The sequence below is a fragment of the Candoia aspera genome, chromosome 1 (assembly GCF_035149785.1).
Source record: "Candoia aspera isolate rCanAsp1 chromosome 1, rCanAsp1.hap2, whole genome shotgun sequence".
NCBI classification, from domain to species: domain Eukaryota; kingdom Metazoa; phylum Chordata; class Lepidosauria; order Squamata; family Boidae; genus Candoia; species Candoia aspera.
The window spans coordinates 171,515,113-171,537,055 of NC_086153.1; the positions used below are offsets into that span (position 1 = coordinate 171,515,113).

The window sequence follows — 21,943 nt, forward strand, 5'->3', positions numbered from 1 at the left end:
AAAAGAAAAAGAGCAGAAAGGATTAGCAGTAATGGCATAGGTACAGGCAGTAATTTTCTGATAATAAGCTTGATTTACCATTTGTTTTTCCATTTAACCAGAGCAGGAATATAAAATCTTTTGGTGGCCAAGAGGCCAGGTACATTTTTGGGTAGCTGAAAGCTGAGAGCGAGTAGGATGCTGGATATGGACTTCCTGAAAGTCTCTTAGTTCCTCCCTCCCTCTAATTTTCCTATTAAGTGCTGTCAAAAGAAGTGTAACTCAGTGCTGCCAAATTTTCTTTCATACAGATTTGAAAGAGGACATCCCCTTTTACTAAGTTAATATGTTGAGTTTTCCCCCTGTATGTTGTTTTCAGTGTTATGTTTTATAATAATTGTTTGATTTTACTTCGCTGTAGCTTGTATTCTTGAAAAACAATGCATATTTTGGTTTTTGTGGTCTTTTGACATAGAATAAAGATAAGGGTTTTATGGCTGGGGTCTTGTTTCTTTTAACTGATGTAAAGACTATAACTACAATACTATTTTTGACCTTTCCTATCTCAAAAGGCAAGAAAGTATCTCTCAAATTTGTAGTCAGAGGTGGGCTGGCTGATACAAAAAAGAAAGGAGGGGGTTGCCTATCCCTTAATAGATTTCCCTTATCCTAAACCCAGAAACCTAATGCTCCTGAAATTGACGTACATTCTTATCAACCCATCACCTCTGGGGGGAATTTGATGTCAAATTCGTAAATTATCTTGCTTGAAGTTCAATGGAGAATATCCTTTGAATATTTTCTGGTTGTGTGACTCTTCTTCCAACGCTAGTGAACGTTATGTTCAATATCAGCATTTGACATGAAAGGATATTACAGTAGCAGTCAACTTTTGATGACAATGGAGAGCAGGCATACAACTGCATTGAGAATTTTACAGAATCAGACATGAAGCATTATTTGTCTGCATTTGACAAGTGATATTCAACTATAGGCTGTGTGAGAAATCTATAATTGGATTTCTCCTTTTACTTTCTTCACCTGCAAGAAAGTGTGTACAGTGTACCTCTGCTACAAAGGAAAAGGGGGTCTAATTTTTTTCACTTCCCATGACATCCAACCAAATAGCATCTCCTCATGATAACTGCTCTTAATCATGAAAAGCAATATAACCATGGTCTCCTTCTGGACTAGCTCTGAAGGTTGGAAGTGGGAACCACTGTTTTACAGTGGGTCTCCTTTTTGAGGGGTCAGTTTTACTGTGGGGGGAAAGAGGTTGAGTCTGTACAAGCTCTGTCATGGAGTGCTTCAGGGGTCAGCCCTTTCCCCCATTGTTTATGAAACTGCTGAGATTATTAGCTAGCATGGGTCATAGAATGTAGATGATACATCAGTTATACATCTCTACCTCTGGCTGAACAGGCAGTGTAGTAGAAATCCTGACCTGGTACCTGGAGGCTGTGAGAGTCTGGATGGGGAAAAACAGATACAGGTTTGGTCTGGAAATGAATATAATAGAAGACACCAAACCTCGATTCTGGTCAATCCTAGCAAGATGGAGTGACTGGATTCAAAGGCCTACTGAATCCAGAAATACTCTAATCTAGATGAGGTTGTGCTCCCTCATGTAGAGTTGGCTCTCAATTTGGGGGTTCTCCTGGACTCTTAGTTCCTGCTAGAATACAGATGGAGGCCATGGCCAGGAGAAACTTTGTACAATCGCATCTTCTGTGGCAGCTGTGGCCATTTCTGGATCAGGAAACATTTGATGCCCTCATCCCCTTGTGGCTGAACTACTGCAATTGGCTGTACATGAAGCTGCTGTTGAAGGCCATTTGGAAACTTCAGCTGATCCAACATGCAGCTGCCTGCATAGTAAGGAGCAAATTGAAATTTACCTATGTGACACCACTATTTTAGCTGCCAGTTAGCCTTTGGGTGCAATTCAAGGTGGCGTCATCATTAAAGTCCATCATGGCTCAGGACCTGGTACCTATGTGACTGCCTTCTCCAGGCTCAATCTGCCCAGCCACTGAGATCAGAAAGAGAGATATTGCTCTCTCCTAGATATCCAGTCCTCCTCCTCCTTATTGGGCTTCCAATGGGCTGCAAAGACCTGGTTCTTTAGGAAGGCATTTGGGATATGGAGGTTTGGTCTATGCTTATGAGATGGCACTGTCATTGTTTGGTGGGGGGTGTTTATGTGTTGGGCTTTTAAATTACTATTTTTAACCTTTTTTGTGGTGTTTTTTTTACAGCCTGTGGGAATTTAGCAGTACAGGTAATCGTCATTTAGCGACAGTTTGCAGTTACAGTGATGATGAAGAAGTAACTTTATGACCAGTCCTTGCATTTACAACCTTCGCAGGTCTGTAAAGCAAAGGAAAGCTGAAGTAAGATCATAAACACAGTCGCGGTTTCACTTAGAGACCGCTTTGCTTAATTATCAATTTGCTGGTCCTAATTGTGGTTGCTAAACAAGGACTACCAGCATAGAAGCCTTAATAAATAAATAGATAACTAGCAGGCACATTATGCTGTGGGGAAGAATTAGATCATCCCTACATCATGTGTGACGGTCCCAGTACCAAGATTTTAACTTTAGGAATTCTCCAGGCAGTCCATTAGGAAGCTTAAAGAATTCTTTATTAAAATCCGATTAACACAGGACAGCTGCAAAGCTCTGAATAAGGCTTTGGTGCCAAAGCATTCAAAGTGATTCATTCCCTCTGATCTCATCCATCCTCTCTGTCTTACAAACAAGCTCTTTCTCACTCCTGAATTCCCTCCCCACAGCTTGTTAGTTCATTAGAGTGATTTAGAGTCCAGGTGTCTTATCAGCAGTGGCTAGTCCTTGGCTGTAATGGCTCAAGAAGGAATGTGCTGAAGCATTCTGTTTGTGAAGCTGCAAAGCTGACACGTGTTTGCAGTGCTTTATGGCAGGTGAGCAAAGGGAGCCTGACATCATGACTCTGATTCCTAATCTCTCATACTATCCAATTTGCTCTAAGTACAGTCAGTATTTTCTGTCATTCAACCAGCTTACAAAATGTTGAAATTATAATTATTACCAAATAATAATGTAAAAACACCATGGAACAGAGCATATTATGAAAGAGCTAAGAAAAACTGCAACAAACGTTAAGATTTGCCACTATGGACATAGAGCTCCTGAGATACCAGAAATGTTTGGCAGCTGCTATACAGAAGATATCTAGTACTCAGCATTCATCAATATCTGACATAAGACATGTAGCAGAATAGGTCAGCTGTTCTACAACATCTATTGAACAGAATGGATCAATTCATTTATAGCAAAACTGTATACTATTTGCATTTATTTAGCTATCCAGAAAGGGTGTTTTGCAAATGTTGGTTTGAATTTTAATTCTAAGTACAAGATGGTGAATTTTGAAATACTGCAAGAAAAATAGGATCAAAACTACTTTTGGCAAAGTATAATTTATGAGTAGAAGATGCTTGTATGAAAATACTAATTCCTTAGTTATACCATTACCTTTCAATAAATTATCAAATGTTCATCTTAAGCTTATAAGGGAAACATTAACTTCTGCATAGGTTTAGTCTGAAAATGAATATAATGGAAGACACCAAAACCTAGTTTCATCCCAATTCTGGTAAATTATTGATGTCCTTTTCTGGAACACAGTTCTAGGAGGCATAGTTAGCAAATATTTCCACTGTAAAATGTTATTTATGTAAAATATCTACTTCCTGTCATTGAGTATGTGTCCTGCTAATATACAATAATTAAACCATATAATAAATATTCACTATAAAACAAACATGGCTTAAACAACCTTATAAATAATCAAAAGTCAATGTTTTCGTAAACATAATCAATATATGCTTAAACTAGAATGTTTGTATTGAGTGACAAGCATATTCTAAAGGGTAGGAGTCACGGTGAAAATCACTGTGTATCACTGTGTCACTGCAAAGATACAAGAAGATATCTTTAAAAATCACAGTATTTTGATAATTAACGCCCAGTTTGGAAGTCATTTTGCTGGCACAATATTGGGCAGTCTGCAAGCCTTGTTTAATTTATACTAGACGGACTTTACCTCTTTTTCAACAGTCACCTGGGATTTGATAATCATGTTATTACTTGGAGAGGGCATTTACACAGATAGAATACTATACTTGTACTATACTTGTAATGGTGATAACTCCCTGTCACATCAAAGGTTATCAGATATTATATACCTTTTCCCTCCCTCCCTCCCTCCCTCCCTCCCTTTTTGATGCTACCTTGAATTCTTGAAATTTATGAGCCCAGGAATTTATTTTCTCACATACTTCAGAAAGTTAGAGGGGCAGCTTGTGTGCAAGTGTAAATACTGGTTCATTCTGGGGAAATTTATTAGAATTCTAACACAACAGTATGCTGGCTAGAATTTATAGAGACTCTTGGGCAGACATAATTTAGGGCTAGTTGAGTGGCCTGTTACATTTTACATTCAAGTAAAATTCGGTATTTGACCTAAACCAAGTTGGAGTAAAGACAAATGTAACATGTTAAATAAGGTTTAAACACACATTCACAACCTTGAAACAAAATACAGGTGACATGTGTTCAAACTATTTCATCTCATTGCAAATGTTATAACGATCTGCATTCTAGGTGTATCTTGCTACTATCAAGTATTGGATCGGCAATAGATGTACAGGGATTTTTTTGCTTTTCATTCCTAAGTAGAAAAAAAGTGTGCCCGCTTATCGTTTATGATTAATTTGGCCCTGCTACAGAAAAGATATACAAATACATTGTCCCTTGCATTATGGATTAAATATGCATTTGCTGAATGTACTTTTCTACAAAGGTGAATCAAAGGTGTATTTTTCTTGCATATTTTATGTGCATATTGCAATATTGAGTTTTTTTCTGAAATACCAACTGAAGTTTCTGATTCCCCTCATGTGGTTTAATATAAATCAGATCCAGGCTTAGTCTTACTGAAATAAAATTTAAAGAAGGAGAACTATAGGAACAATTCTGGTAGCTCATGTTTTATTTTTAGAATGTTTAGAAAGCCTCATTCTAGAGGGTTTTTGATTTTAATAAAGCAGAAGCACAACTGGATTAGAAGAATCCAGAAGATCACAATAGTCCCAGAGTGTGAACATGTCTTAATCCTAATTTATAATGTCAGGTGGGAAAAACAGTATTGACAGGCAACAAAAGAAGACAGTGATCACTTAATATGAGCCTTTGACTCCTATTCAGTACTCCATACCCAATTCCACATATAGAATGCGTGCATCCCATAAGAGATAAGAAAATGGGCAGCTGACTATTACCACATTAGTCCTGCCTAATCTGGCTATCAGCTGCACTCTAGATCTCTGAGGACTTGCTTACCACCTGTTATCTGAAGGCAGGGATTAAAGCCAAACAGTTTCAGTTTGAAAAGGATATGGCCAAGGAGTTATGGCAGTAGCTGGTGAGAGACAGGAACTTCTTTTTCTTTTGTAGGCTAAACAGGAAACAGGAAAGACAGGAAAACCTGTCCTTGATAGTAACTGTTGGGGTACATCTAAGCTTCTATTTACTGAAGGCAGCAGTCACCAGTTTGGCCGCAGCTGACTGTATTAATGTAAGAGGGGGCTTCTGTCCAGGCAAAAACAAAAAAGTGCTTCCATAATGCTGACTGGGCTTCCTCCTGGCTTCCACATTGGTGTCTGATTGGTTCTAGCAGAGGTAGGCCATAACTTCAGCCTGATCCTGAATCTAGTTGGACTTCTTTGGGGTCAAGCTATGTCTGATGGGATCAAAAGGAATCCCTGTGGAGCAATCTCTGCCAAACTGAGTATAAACCTTCAAAGAATGGCAGAAAGGCAGGTACCATATATGTAGGCACTATATGATTCCATTTCTCAAAAAAAAAAAAATATGGGGAGGAAGGGAGGGAGAGGGTCAAGTCTACCTTCTAATCATAGGGTCTCCCCATTCTTAGTGTTTTTGAGCAAATAGTCATCTGCTTGCAATAGGTGTGGTCATTCCAAAATAAAGAATACTGAATGGCCATTGTAATACATTGATTAATACAAATGGTCATAAGAAAGCATTGAAAAATGTTAGGTAACTGCACTTTAGAGCAAATGCTATTTAACTCGAACCAAAAACAATCCCTTCATTCCCCAAAAGCAGTTGTATAATGTCTGTAGTTTTTATTAACTTTGCACACTAATTTCTGTGTTTGTTGTCCCACATTTGTAAATACTTTTCTTACACAACACCTTGTATCTATGTGCCTGATACTTGGTAGGATTATCTTCACAAAAGGAAAGTGTTTGCAAATGTCATCTCATTCTATCCAGAAGTAACATGATTACAGCCAGCTGTCCGTCCTTCCTCAGTAGGATTTAAAGGAATCTGATTTCCTCAAAAGTGTTTACTATGTGTCCCATTTTGTTGAAAAAATTTAAAAGTTGCAGCTGTTTTTTTTCCTGTGCTGTTCAACAGGAATTGCAAAAGTTGCAGCAGATTGAACAGAGACTCCTCTGATTCAGTTCAAATTATTAAGTGCCAATCCATTTTATAGAGTGCCAAACTGGACCCAGTACCAAGCCTTGTGTGCAGTACACACTCCTAGATTCTAGCCATTTCTTCTCCTTTCTTCTGCTCACTTCCTCTTGCAGAGTTGAACAGACCTGAATTGAATGAAATGTAATGTACTTTTGGGTAACATATAAAGTACTCTGAAATTATATTGTTTTGTATTAAAACTGTGAGACTGATCAGTTGGTTAAATTTCCACAGCATGACATGGTTATTTCTTTTCCATCAATATTGCAGTGCATAATGCATACTTGATTCAGTTCCCCAATTAAATAATACTGGAAGAAAACATCAGATTAATTTTACTTGGCTATTCCTGCTACTGCTAAATGCCAACCACATCTAAGCTACTGCTGAACAACTAGAATGGATGTCACCATAGCAAACTGACCTCTTGGCATATCATGTGTTTCTGCGCAGTGTGCTACGTGCTTACATTTGTGGAAAGCACATTTTTGTTTAATATGCCAAAATAAACACAGAGTGAACCACATGCAGTATGACTGGGTGAAGCATGCCTGGTGCACCCTCATCGAATTTGCAGAGTTTAACAGAGAAGTTTCAGGCAGGAAAAACAATCTGGGGAAAATTTACAGGTCCAGTTTGCAAATCATCTTTTTTGGGTTGGCAGTCACTAGACTGTTTCTGTCTGGAAAGCAGGTTTTTGCTTTTCTGAGTAAAAAAAGTAAACATGAACAAGATACAAAAAGAATGGCTCTTTCGCTTAGACCAAACTCGCTTCACTGTCAGACCAAAGTAGAGGATTTAGCTTTTTTTTTTTAATATGGTTAAATCAAGCTAAATTAGACAGAAACCTGAATTGTCATATTTTAAATTAAGCACTGTTTCTTTTAACAAAACAGACCTGTGATAGAAGTTTGTGAAGGTTCATCTGTTAATTTCCCAATTTTTGTTGCTACTAGATAAAATATTGTACAATTACATCTACAGTTTTTCCTACATAAGCTCACATTTTAATTATTTTCCTGAAATCTGCGTCATTTAAATCAATTATATGCTTGTGTCTAGCACTAACGCCATATGTTTCTGCAGTGCAGCTGTTTATCTCAAGCTGTAACAATGTCATCAACTTATATCATTCCTGCACTAGAGCTTTTATACAGCTGTGGCAGGATGATGTATGTTGATGCTTTTAGGAGGTAGACTAAGATACAACAGATTCGGGTGGTTGTTTGGTATGCTTCTGGGAAGTTTAGATATGAACCCCCCCCCCAATTTAAAAGGAACTGCACAAAACATGGGGTTTTGTGGGTGGAGCATCAGATTATGGTTTTTTTAGATCCAGTGCTTTCCCTCCCACCTGTCAGACTTCACCCAGAACAATGCTTGAACTAAAAAGTTAAGAGATTCAGGGACACTGCTCTTGACAAGAGGTTTATTGCAGACACTAGAAAAGCCATTAACCTAAGCCATATCTATAGTACCTCCAATGTTCAATTCTCTTATCTCTTGCCTGTGAGTCATGGCAGGATGAGAGCCAAACCCTTTTGGTAGGAGAGTGGCACCTCTGTGTTATTATGGTAACAGCAACTCTGGACTTGGGTTCTGTATTTCTGACTTTCCTACTCTAGCCCATGCACCGTCCTTCTAATTCTTGCCACAGAATTAGGGCATGGCATCCTGAGGTTGGGACTTCCAGTTCTCAGAAACAGTCTGGCTCAGAGGTGGTGGAAAGGTGGGAGGCAATTGCAAAACCAGGTTTCTCCCTCTGTCTGATGGGCAATCTAGCCAGTCTGTAGCATTCCATATGTGTATGTGTGCACTGATGTACTGTATACAGGAACATCTGCTATCATGCACCTTCTGAATCTATTCTAGATTGAACCTAATTTCCATTGCTATTTAAGAAGTCAACATTTTTTCTAATGTATCTTTATCAAATAGTCACTTTGCAACTCACCTGCACCAAAAGTTTAGAAATAATGTTCTTAATTACTTGTATCCTTCAGTCTTTATCCAAAGAACTCATCTAATGTTTAGACAGTTTCCCATTCTGGCAGCATATTGGGCCAAACATCTTTATTTTGGCAATGAGGATCCATCACATACTGGCTTGATTAACATACTGAGTCATGCCACAATGTGGTTGGTTTGGTTTTGCTTAGCATGTTGTGCAAATTCAGCCATTGTGTTTGTAAAGCATGCCGTACATTATAGCACAGCATGATCTGTGAACCCAGTCAATTTAGAGTACAGTTTGATCTGTTCAGTATCAGAAGAAATGCTTAGGATGGGCATAGAACTGGATAGGAGGAATCAAATTATTTTGCCTTTAAGGACAAAGAAAGAACAAGGGAAATATTTGCATTTAACTTTTATAGTCTTCCTTACATAATCATAGATTACCTTTGTAGTCTCCAATGATAATGAGAGTGCCATTCTGTTTTAAATATGATAATGTCAATGTCTTGGTGGATACATGTGAACCAAGGTCAGTTGCAGCTATTACAAGACTGTAATACATCAGGAAAGGAATGTGTTAATTAACTCATCCTCTGCAGATGGTTATCCAAAGTCATTAACCGGTCTTTGTGACACTGGAAAGGATAAATGTTATGGGTCAAGTGTTAGCATCTAGCACTTGTACAGAGCAATCAAGTTAAAATCTTTGTCTGCTTTGGCAGCAACTTTTCTTAGTGTTTATGTGTTCAGTTCATACGGGCAGATGAAGGACCAAGAATATTAAATGGCAGCAATCCTATAGAGCTGAAGTGTAGAAATTGTGAACCATATGGAGACTGTATTAATATTCACACAGCAGTCAAACTCCTCAATTCTAGCAGTCAGAGTGAGGTTTGAAAACACAGAAATGATGGGATGATCCATCCAGAAGAGAGAGGGGCTTGCCCATCATTAGCTCTCCCCTCACCAACCAATAGTACAGTAAGCCTTGAAAAATAACCACAGAAATATAGCCCTCAATATAAGATATGGTTGATGAAGCTAATTAAATTCACTGGTGCTGCTTTCTTCTATTGCCTCCTTTTGCAGGGCAGTACTGTATTTTTATCTGGGACTTTTAGATCAAGCTTTTAAAAAGTTTGGGGTGCTAACAACAGAGCCAGCCTGGTTGCATAAAGCTTTCTTCTTTTTTCTATGATGCTTGCTGGAATGATCATGAGGTCATACTGGGAAGGGTTGACACACCTTTATGCGCATACTTGGATTCATTAATTCATTTATTACAAATATTTGCATGCTGCCTACTCAAATGACTCCAGATGGCTTATAGCAGTTACTCTGAAATACCCATAAAAACCTATAAAAATAAAAATCATGAAAATGTCTAAAAAACTTAAAACTTCTTTTAAAAAGCTGTCTTCCATTAAATCTCAGTCTCCAAAAACCCTGTGGAAGAAGATGGTTTTTTACCTGTTTCTTGAACGATAAAAGGATGGGGACTGGCCTGGCCACAAAGGGCAAACTGAGGGGGGCAGCCAGCAAGAATGCCATTTTCTGGGTCCCCACCTCCTGATCTTTCTAGGCATAGGTCTCTGCAGCATTCTTTCCTGGCCAGATTGTGTAGGGTACTGTAGAAAGTAAGGAAGATGACCTTGATGGTGATATGCATGCTCTGTTGCCAAGGAAACAAGGGCTAAAATATTTTTTAAATCCAGAATGTCCTGATAATGTTTGGAAGTGGCTCAGACAGACACTTCCCTAATTTACTGAACTACAAGAAGGAGGTGGTGGTACAGCACAATCAGACTTGCAAGGTTCTGTTATAGCCAATCTCAATAAAACTAATTTTAGCCTTCCTATGGAGTTGATTTCCTGGTCTTGTCTACCTACTGGGGATTACAAGAGGGCAGATTCTATCTGGAGAAGAAGGACCCAACCCATATTGGGCTTTATAGGATTTCTCCATTAAGCATTTTCATGTGAAGCTTTGTTTTTTCATTAAGTATTTTCACACCATGTGTTGGTCTGCCTTTTCATCCATCTAGTCCCCTCTTTCTCCCCAAAGCTTGCATGATGGCTGTTTGCTTGTTTGTGTTTCTAAAAACAAAACATCCCAGAACAAATGTGATAAAGAAAAACTTTGTCACACCCTTACTTTGTTTTTGTATTATTTAGAATATAGCAAGACTAACTGCACAATTCCATAAATTTACATGGAAATTTACTTTGAAAGTATGCACACAGTCTTATTCCTGTGATTCAGAGTTATTCTTGGGTCCTGATTTGCAGAACCCCCCTGATTGCTGCCGGGGTGATTGGAGGACTCTTCATCATCGTCATTTTGGGCCTTACATTTGCAGTTTATGTGAGACGTAAGAGCATTAAAAAAAAGAGGGCTTTACGAAGGTTCCTAGAGACTGAGGTAAAGATTTATTCTTTTTCCTGCAAATATATGCCACACATATACACTTCCTGAAAATATAAAGCACTGCTGTCTGTCTTTGCCTTGATTATTTCACTCTTGTATATATGCATGCGTGCCTCTGTGTGTGTGTGTGTGTGTGTGTACTGTATATATATACACTTTTTTTTAAAGAAAATTCTTTTGTTCCAACTATCTGTGAAGAAACTAAGGTCTTTACTGCAGAGCAGTAGCAGTATATTAAGGAATCCGCCATTCTTCTCCTTTTGATGTCCAGATATTATATAAACAGAGCATGACAATAAGTCATTTGTTGAAGCTTTCAGTTCCTTTGGTCCACCTACATCTTCAAAAGGCTTGGGGAGAGGCATTTATAGAAAAGTTTAAAACAATATTTAATTGTAACAAGCCTTGTGTGTTTTAGGCCTGATCAGGAGCAAATTTAAAAATGTGCAGAACATGAACACAATAGAATACACATCCTGAATGTTTTGACAAAAATAGCCTGTACATTGTAACATATGCATGTTTAAGCATTGTTAAAATTGCAAAAAGGAAGTTTGATGTGATCATGCACATGAGTGCCACACTTGGGGCTGTTTTATTTTATAAATAGCACTTCTAACCGTCGTTAATATGTAGAAGAAAGTTCATATGTACTAATTGCAGAATTAATTTTAGATTGTATCAAAATTTATCCAGAAAGTGAAAACTAGTATAGAACACACAAACAAATTGAATCATTGCTAATATTTTTATCGGTATAAATTTTCTATTTAGATTTATCTGCCACAAAGATCAATGGATTCTAGGTGGCATACAAAATTAAAACAGCATTAAAAATGCAGTATAAAACCACATACACAAATATAGTTTTAAAATTCTTTTAAAGTGAAGAATTTTGAGCCACTCATCCTTGCAGCAAAATTTAAGGTCAGAAATTTCAGTTGTCAAGATCATAAACTTGGAGGGGAGGGAGGTGTCCCTCACTGCAGAATCTTACCTCATTTAGAGCAGTGGGAAGAAATATCATTTGCCTTGTTGTTTATTCGTTCAGTCGCTTCTGACTCTTCGTGACTTCATGAACCAGCCCACGCCAGAACTTCCTGTCAGTCGTCAACACCCCCAGCTCCCCCAGGGACGAGTCCGTCACCTCTAGAATATCAATCATTTGCCTTAGTCTTCCCCAAACATTAGGGCTTGATCTGGAATAAATAAGACATGAGCTGAAATACCTAAGTGTAGTTTTTGACCTCAAGAGCAGAATGCTGAATCCCACTTTTACAATAGCTGCTCCTTGGAAACCAAGATAGAAAATGATCCTAGTGTGAGTCCTGCATCATGAAGAAAATGGCCTTGGGAACACATTTGCCACAAGTGTTCTGCTACTGCAAAAGGTGTGGCTGGCAAGATTGTGGTAGCTTTATGGATGTAAGCCATAAATTGGCTACTAACACCACATCTAAAATAAATATAAAAAAGATTTATACCATGAAAATACTATTTCAGATTTTGTATGTCATCTGTATACAATTTCACTCCTCGTCACATTTATATTTAAAGTTTGACACGTTCATTCGAGTACTTGAAAGTTAATTAAGGGAAGTGGTGTGTAAAAATTACTGCGTCAGATTTACATCCATAGCTTTTCCTCTTTGTTGTTTATTTTTGTTCTGGACTGATAATGTAATTCCCTGCTCCCCCTAATTTTGCCTGCACAGCGTAGTCCATATTCAACTAATTAAGTCATCTACAATGTTCATAGAGGCGTGATAATGATGCTCAAAAGGCAGCACATGGGGCAGTTAGCCCTGAAACAGACTCTTTGAAACACTGCAGTGGTTTTTTAACCCAATTTGAGCAGGAGTGGTCCTTAATTATTTTCCTTATCCTGAGAAAAGACAGGCTATTTGTCAGTGTTTAGAGGCTAGTCTTTTCCCATTTAGTTTTAGCGAAAAATATATTTCCAATCAAAAGCTGAGCAGACTTCTAATCAAGCAACGTTTTCTGACTAAGTTCCATGTCCGTGGGTTGTCGGATAGGGGTGCTACGTATCAGAGCCCCATGTATGCCAGAACTCTTGCTCGCTGCTGCTTGTATAATCCTGGAAACCTCAGTTTAATATTGAACTCCCTTCCCACTGCCACTAAAAGGAAGTCTTTCCTTTTGAGTTTTAAATGATGATGATGATGATGATGATGATTATTATTATTATTATTAAAGTATAAAACAATTTTCAAAATAGAATAACTGGTTGGATTTCATTTTAATATGCTGCTTGTTCTTATGGCATTGTTTTATTGTCTTATTCATTAAATTGTAATTACAATGGTAAGCCTTATGGGATAGATGTCCATGGTTTTATAAATAGCTATCTATGGAATAAAATATTTCTGTAATACATAAAATGGCATAATAGCAACTAATGTACTTTATCTATTAATGTTTGGCATTTATATGAGTATAACCAAAGATCTCAAGATGACTTAATGTACAGTATAAGTTACATACTTTTACCAGGTAATACGCCTCAATTAACTCAGTAAGCAGACAAGTATAAGATTGCAGTGTTAAATTCAGACATTAGAAAAGACCATAGATTAAAAAAAAGTCAAGATGTTGCATGGGTTTAACTCTAAGCTTGTGTGATAAATGATTTGGGGAAGTTTTCCATTGCAAACTGTGAAAATTGCTTAATTTGATGCAGTTTCAAGTCAAATCACACAAGTGGATTTGCAAACAGCATAATGTGCAGCAAACTGGATTGATGCCAAAATGACATGCAATGTTCAGCATGCAATGACATAATCGTGCAAATATTGCTATTAAGTATTGTGCCTGATACAAATATGTAACTTAGAGCATTGGTGTTATGACATCATCAGGCATGTATTATCATTTCTGTCTGTCCTGCCCCCACTTGCTCCCTGTGCAGATGCCCATGTTTGTAAATCGAAATGGAGAGCCAGCTGAATGGAAATGAAGCACTTCACAAAGCTGTGCTTCAAATTGGATGGTTTTCCTGCTGTTTCTGGGGATGTTATGATTGATGCACTATTTTGAAACCCCACTTCCATGTATGGAGAATGCAGGGGTGGGATGGATGAGGTAGTCTGTGGTTCTCATTACTGTTTCCCACTTCAGAAATTATTATATAAATCAGTCTTTGGTAACTTTTTTTGAGAGAGCAGTTGCCAGATGCAAAATAAGCAAACAAAAAACAATACACCAAATCAGGCTCTGATAGAGCACAGATGATGCATATGCACAAAATTAATTCCAGGAATAAAAGTTCACATGCCCCACATTCAGCAACAAAAGGAAAAGAGCTTCTATGATCACCCCACCCCCACGGATACCCCATGGGCAACCGAGAATATTTTTACAGTACTGTAGATTGATGCATCAGGACATGCAGTAACTGATCTGAACCTTCTAGGAGCCCAGTTGCCACAATAGAGTGGCAATTCCTTCAAAAAAGGAACAAAACTGAGCACAAAAGATCTAAATGAAATGGGCTGAATCGGTTAGAATATTCTGAGCCGAACAGTCAAGTATGTCAATCACTGTCAGGGCCAGATCTCATCTGAACAGTGATTCATGGAAGCAGTCTTAATAAACACAAGTTAACTTGTCAGCACTGCAGAATTAGTGTTAGCTTAGAAGGCATAGCATCCTCAGTCAAAATAAGGAAACTGACATATTTTAAAACAGTACATGTTGCAAGAACAGATTAATTCCTACAATAAAACAGAAGTGGTGCCTGAAATAGTTTTACCAATTGTGAACTCGGTTTTGTTCTGCACAAACATGTTTGCTTCTGTTGGTTCTTTATCAACTGGCCAACTAACTTAGTTTATTTATAAACTGCTTATCAACCTTCCACTGATTGTCTTAGAGGAAGGGCTAGTCACCCAGCTGACTTTGGCTTGTGGTTATTCTAGTTTCCTCCTTGCCTGATGGGGCATTGGCTCTTGTTTTCTTACTCAGTTATTACGATCACATTTAATTAGTTCCTTGGGTGAGAAATCTCCAAGTATTTATATTAAATTCCTTTCTGAGGTATCTTGGATTGTTAATATGAGTGAATTACAAGCATTAGTTTACTTAAAGCCCATTTTTAATATTAATTTACATATTTTTACAATGCCAGGTATATTAAAGTACTGAGAACCTGTGTGGTGTAGTGGTTAAGGCCCCAGGCTAGAAACCGGGAGTCCATGAGTTCTAGTCCCACCTTAGGCACAAAGCCAGCTGGGTGACCTTGGGTCAGTCCCTCTCTCTCAGCCCTGGGAAGGAGGCGATGGCAAGCCACTGCTGAAAATCTTGCAAGGACTGCCTCGAGGACACACACAAACAAAAAACAAAACGAAATTCCATATAAACTATAAAAGTTTGCTATTAAACGAATGTCTCTGTTGACTGTAGGAATTTTAATTTTAAAAATATAAGAAGAAAATACCACCCAGGTAATTAAATCATGGGACTCAGAATGATACCTTTTAATGTGAGAAAGAAAATCCATTGTCATTCTTAAAACTGATATTCTGTGGAGTGGCTTCATGTTGTCAGGGAGTGCATCATTGTCAAACATTTTGAAGTCAAATGCAAAAAGTTCACTCACAGCCACAGTAGTGCAGTGGTTAAGTTTCAGACTGGCACTCAGCCACAGAAACTCCCTGGGTGACTTTGGGTGAGTGGCTCTCTCTCAACCAGCCCACCGCACAAGGTAGTTTTTGTGAGGAAAAATTGGAGGAAGGAGTGCTGGGTAAGCTCTCTTGAGTTCTGAATGAAAGTTGGGCTATAACAAGCAACGAAACAAATAAAGTATATCACTTTAAATCTTCCTTCTTTATTATTATTTCTACAGGGCATATACCAACCAGAATTAAGCACATACCAAATCCATTAATTTCTTTGGAAAACTTAAAAGAGATGTGTTTCTTGTTTTGCAGTTAAGGCAGTGCAATTCTATGCCTACCTCTTTAAAAGTAGGTCCAACTGAGTTCAGTGGGGCTTACTTCCTAGTAACTGTGTATGGGGTTACAGCTTTCATTATCTTAACTTTTGCTGGATGGCATCTAGAGTAAATAAAAGCACAAAGCAGTTCAAGCTCAGGAAGCTGAATGAAAGAAAGACAAGATAAAAACAGTTCTAAAAAAATCCAACTATGGATAGTACTTGTCATAGCTTCTTTCTGTGGGTTTTCTGTTGTAGCTGGTAGAACCTTTGACTCCTAGTGGCACAGCACCCAATCAGGCACAACTTCGCATTTTGAAGGAAACTGAGCTAAAGCGTGTCAAGGTCCTTGGATCGGGGGCCTTTGGAACTGTGTATAAGGTATGTTTCCTTGACAGCATTCCTTCACTCATCGTTTCTAGGGACTTCTGGTTATCAGAGCAGAAGGGCAGGAATCAATGGGCTGATTAGCATAGGATATCAACCTCCTTCTTTTCTAAGAAATGTTCAGCTTAGAACTTCCTTCTTTTCTTAGAACCACCTCCTTTTCTTAGAAATGTTCAGTGTAACATAAACCCTCATGTTTCTTCTCTTAACCAACTGAGTGGTCACTGAGGAGCTGGGAGTGGTGGGCAAGAGTTGGAGGACTGAGTGCTGTGCAACCGGCCCTACTGGTGCTAAGCTAGGTTGTACCTTCAAGCATGAGCAAGATGGCTGTCCCATTGCCAGTCTGAAAGTGTGCCGGTCTGGTCAGATTGTGGTCAAAGAGGACTACTTTATCGTTTCTTGAGATACGTTCTTTTTCATCACTTTTTAGGGCGTTTGGGTTCCTGAGGGAGAGAGTGTGAAGATTCCTGTAGCAATTAAAATACTGAATGAGACAACTGGTCCAAAGGCTAATGTGGAGTTCATGGATGTAAGTAATAGATGTCCTATTTCAGTGATATGTATGTATATTACTGACAGTTTAAAGGAGGGGAGGGGAATTATTTGTCTGCTTCTTCCAATTTATCAGCTCTAAACTTCCATATGATGATAAAAGCCACATTTACACAGACACACAAAAAGATCTCTGAATAAATTACACATAGACAGCTAGCCAACCACTATGGGATCCAGGATCCAGATTTGATTGCTTTCTTTTTCTTTTTCTTTCTTTTTTCTTTTTTCATGAAAATATCAATTTCATCTGAATCTGAATTTGACACTGAACTCAGGCCTACCTTTTCAACATCCTTAATCAACTGAGGCTCCCACCACATCATGCCAATCATTTATTCCACAAAGGACCAGCAGAGACATTCCCTGCAATTGATTGCTTCTTCATTTGAGTCAAATCAAATCAAACCTTTATTACGGTCAAAGACCAGCATAAGGAGGGTGGGATACTGTCAGTTAAAAGCATAGAAAATACATTAAAATCCAATATAAAAAGCTAAATGTACATATATAAAACACAGAAGTCTAAAAAAAAGAAAAGGGAAAAAATCTAAAAGGAGGGGTAGAAGTATTAGATGGGCATAGGGGAGCATAAAGGTTAGTATGTTTGTCAGTACAGTAATCTAGTGTGATTGAATTAGATGCTCATTAAATTTAGTTTATGGTATTGGTTATCAGTGATGAATTTAAAGTGCTGCGCAGAACCTGGCAACTTTGTATGTTGTAGCAGGGTTGGTATCTGACAGCAGCAGGGAGGTGTAAAATTGTCCTGAGCACCCTGGGTATTTATATAGTATGGTAAGATGAGGCTAGTATGAATGTCGCTATAGTACAGGCACTGGAGGAGCACATGCTCTGTTGTTTCTATGTGATCAGAGTCACGGGGGCATTGTCTCTCTGGGTAAGGAATCTTCCTGTATCGGCCTTCAAGGACAGCTGACATTGTGCCAGAGTGAAGGCCCTCCGATAGTTGGGTACCTTGAGTTTAGTTAAGTGTGTCATAGGGGAGGCAGAATACCTGCTAGATTCACTGGCAATAAAGGTTGGGGACCTGGCTAAATCCAGTTAGCACTCTGTGTCTGCTACATGCTGTTTAATGAGTGCTTTGGCTTGATCATATCCCATGCTGAATAGGAGACCTGAAGAGAAGCCCAGGGATGAGATTTTAATTGTTTCCATGTGGACTGAAAGTCATCCTTCATAGTTAATGGGGCAAGGCCAAGGGGAAAAAGGGATAATCTGAGCCAATAGTTGAGTATGACCACCCACACTCTAGCCTCCACTTTCATGAGGCCTGTCATTAGTCTCAGGGTGGCATTAGAGACACATTTTGGGACTTGAAGGGCTGATCCTAGAAATTTGGATTGCACAAGTTTCAGTGGTGTAAAATTGGAGAAGGGGCCAAGCTGGTCACCATACAGGAGTAGTGCTATTGGCTTGGCTTCAAATAGTTTGAGTGCTGCAGGTATATAGTGGCTACCTCTTGACTTGAAGTATTTAAGAATGGCAGATAAGCTCCTTTGTGCAGTTTCAGCAACGTGGTCCCCATGGGCTTTTCTACTGCTGGCAGAATGAAGGACTATTCCCAGGTATTTGAAACATGAAACCTGCTCAATTTTATGGCCATCTATGCTGCAGGAGTGGCTCTTGGGCCTTTTGGCAAATGCCATGATTTTGGTTTTCTGATAATTGAGTTCTAGCTGGTCTTCCTTGCAGTACTGTGTTAGTGCTCTCAGTGCTCTTTTAAGGTCAATAGGTGTTCTCGAAAGTATTGCTGCATTGTCTGCATAGAGTAGAACAGAGGTGTGTCTTCCAGCAAATTTTGAGAAGTGAAAGTTCGCATTGCAGAGATGGTCCACCATGGAGTTTATGTAAAAATTGAATAGGAGAGGGGCCAGTGTGCAGCCTTGCTTGACACCTTTCTCAGTTCCAGTGGCACTGGTGAGATGGCCCTGGGGGTTACATCTTACTTTGAGTGAGGTCCCTTCATGAAGCATATGTATTAAGTAAACATCAGTCAATTGAGGAGGCCTCCAGTTTTTCCAAAAATTTGTCTTGGGATATGGAATCAAAAGCTGCTTTGAAGTCTATGAAGACAGCATAAAGGGAGGTGGTGTTATGGGAGGAGTATTTTTCAATGAGGTGTTGAAGTACTAGGCACTGATCAGTGGTAGATTGGCCTTCCCTAAAGCTGGCTTGCTCCTCTGCAAGTATGTTTTCTTGTTCCAATCAGTCCTGGAATTTCCATTGCAGATGTCTTACATAGAGTTTGCTGATTGTGTTGAGGAGGCTGATTGGTCTGTAATTTGCAGGACCATCCTTTTTCTCACACTCACACTCACACACACACTCTCTCTCTCTCTCTCTCACACACACACACACACATCATACACACACACACACACACAATGATCACAAGCCCCCAATCCTTGGGGACTCAGCCATAAGTGTTGATGCAGGTGAAGAGTGAGGCCAAAGTGGGGGTCCAAAAGTCCAAATTGTTTTTGATGGCCTCCAAAGGGATTAGGTCTTCTCCTGGGGCCTTCCCTAGTCTTAAATGAGCAACAAGATTCTCAGTCTCTGTCACTGTCACTGGTGCCCACATTGGCAGATTTTCTATAGTTTGGCTAGGGCATCCACCTCCAACAGAGGTATCCATGTAGAGTTCCTGGAAGTATGCCTCCCAGGTCCCTGGGGGGATGTGACAGTCCACCATAGATAAACCATTTCTTTGGGAGATTGATGTGATATGCCAGAAGGTGACTGAGTAATTGATTTGACTGTTTGCATAAGCCATGTCCAGTAGTTCTTCATGGCTTCCTTTTTCTTGTGTGCCAGCTGTTGCTCGTATCTCTTCTGCTGGAGGAGGTCCTGTGCAGCTGTCAATGTAGTGCTGGATACATAAGCCTGTTAAGTGGTAGCAGGTGTCTTTTTGGGATTAACACTGTCCTTGTCAAACCATGGCTTGGAGTGGTGCTGTTGTTGCTTCAAGGGTGCAGTGTTACTATGGGTTAGATGTTGGTGGAGCTCTTGGGTAAGGGTGTTGTAGGAGTGCATCAGGAGACTCAGCTGATGTCAGGGCAGACTGAAGGCTCTGTTGGTGATCTGAGGCCAGCAGCTCAGTTATCATTTGATTTAGATGGGGGATCCACTTGGCTCGGCAGTAGGTTCTTCCTGCTGGCATTAGGAAGGGTTGGTAACAGTCCTCAGGATCTGTGCAGTGGAGTATTAATTCTAGGGATGCCTGCAGGATGTGTTCAGAAAAGTCAAGTTGGTAGCCGTGATGGTGCAGCTGAACCTCCACCCATTTTTAATGTATAAAGCTCTACCTGTTGTTGTTTTTTTATGTGCATCACACAGAGCTGCACTGCTGTGGCTGCCATGTTGATTTTTTTACCACAGTCATACTGTTGGAATGAGACACCTCTCATTCCAACAGTACTTAAAGAAACGGCATCAGAACAAAGCAGTAGCTCCTTGAAATCACATTTCTTGGTGGTGCAATATCCCCTAAACATACAAACCATACTGTACATGTACAATCCCTTTGTATTCTGTATTTATTAATAAGTCTGTTTTTGTCAGAGAAGATTCACCCCAGCGAGTTGCTAACTCTTCTACTTCCCTAGATTGTCTGAGCACCAACCCAGACTCTGGAACAATTTCCTTTATCATTATCAGGTTATCTGTTCTGAAACACTGTGCACCAAACATAATAAAAAGTGGTATACAGTGACACATTTGTCATATTAGTTTATTTTTATTTATTTTATTTGTATCCTATTTTCCCACAAAATATGCTCAAGAGTAAATTTAAGATACAACTAAAATAGCTGTAAGAATACAAATGTATTTGCCTGCTAGCAGAAAAGAAAAAAAAAGCAGGGAATGACTGATTTATATATTTTCCAATAAACTTCGCTGGAAAAAAACCTCACTGTTTCTTCAAAATAATTGGTAAATTTAAAATGTGACTGTTTTTCTCAGATAAAAAGAACTATGTATTAATGGATGAAAACTTTGAATGCCTTAGAAATGGTAATAGCAATCAACATTTATTAGATAGTGAGGATAGTTGGATTGGCTCTGATAAGATTTAACAATTCATATTGATTTGATTCAAATTTCTGAATCAATTTTTAAAGGCTTTTGCACATGCACAATTGATTTGAAAACATTCAGTTTGATTCAACTCAAACCACTGATCTAATTCAGAAAGTTGATCTGATTCAGAGGTTCAGCTTTCAGACGAATCTCCAAATCAAATCTGTGCACAACCCTGTTAGATACTTAAGTTATCAAGACCATTATTAAACCTTATTGTTTATTTAAAAAAAACAATATATGTGTGGGTTTCCAGTTTACAAACTTAGCTATTAAAGTGACTTATAAATGAAACAGTTGAAAACAAGCACACCCAATATATTTAAAATGAATTATAAGCAGGAAAAGAAAAGGATTGGGGCTGGGGGAGGAAAGGAAAACCCACAAAAGGTAAGCAGCAAACAGGCTTGCTGGAATACATATAACCAGCATATTGCATTAGACTTGGGTTGGGAGTTTTACTTTGTATAACAATGGAGTTCACATGTTTCAGAAAATAGATATCCCTATGATATTCTGCCAATATTTGAATATTAGGAGATCTTTTGGACTTTAGTAAGGTAGATTTTCCGAATGTATGCTTAAGGAAGTACACTTAGTGGCATTTGCCCATTTCTGCCACAGAATAAGGCTCTATCCCAGTGTTTCTCAACCTTAGCAACTCTAAGAAGTGTGGACTCAACCAGGCCTGCAACTAGGGTCTGTGTCACCCGGGGCAAACATGGATTCTTCGCCCATTTTGGCACTCCTCATGCTCATTTGGTGCCCCCCCCCAGTGCGGCGCCCGGGGCACATGCCCCTTTTGCCCCCCCACCGCCCAGTTGCGGCCCTGATTTCAACTCCCAGAATTTCCCAGCCAGCACAGGAATAGCAGACACTGCTCTATACTGCTGACCCTCATTGAGCTCCAGCAATTCTGCGTCCTCCTGGACAGAGTAGCCCAGCCACTCTTTTCTGTCTTCTGATAACTTCTAATTTTGATTACTATGACAAGCTGTATGTATGGTCTCCATGTGAAGAGCTTTTGGAAA

General features: G+C 39.0%; 1 protein-coding gene across 1 annotated transcript in view; it reads left to right on the top strand.

Moving 5' to 3' along the window:
- ERBB4 (erb-b2 receptor tyrosine kinase 4) overlaps nucleotides 1-21,943 on the top strand; it is a 559,265-nt gene that overhangs the window by 367,714 nt on the left and 169,608 nt on the right. The window contains exons 17-19 of the mRNA XM_063303051.1: nucleotides 10,778-10,910; nucleotides 16,128-16,250; nucleotides 16,687-16,785. Of these exons, the coding sequence (XP_063159121.1) occupies nucleotides 10,778-10,910; nucleotides 16,128-16,250; nucleotides 16,687-16,785 (355 nt within the window). The remainder of the gene's footprint in view (nucleotides 1-10,777; nucleotides 10,911-16,127; nucleotides 16,251-16,686; nucleotides 16,786-21,943) is intronic.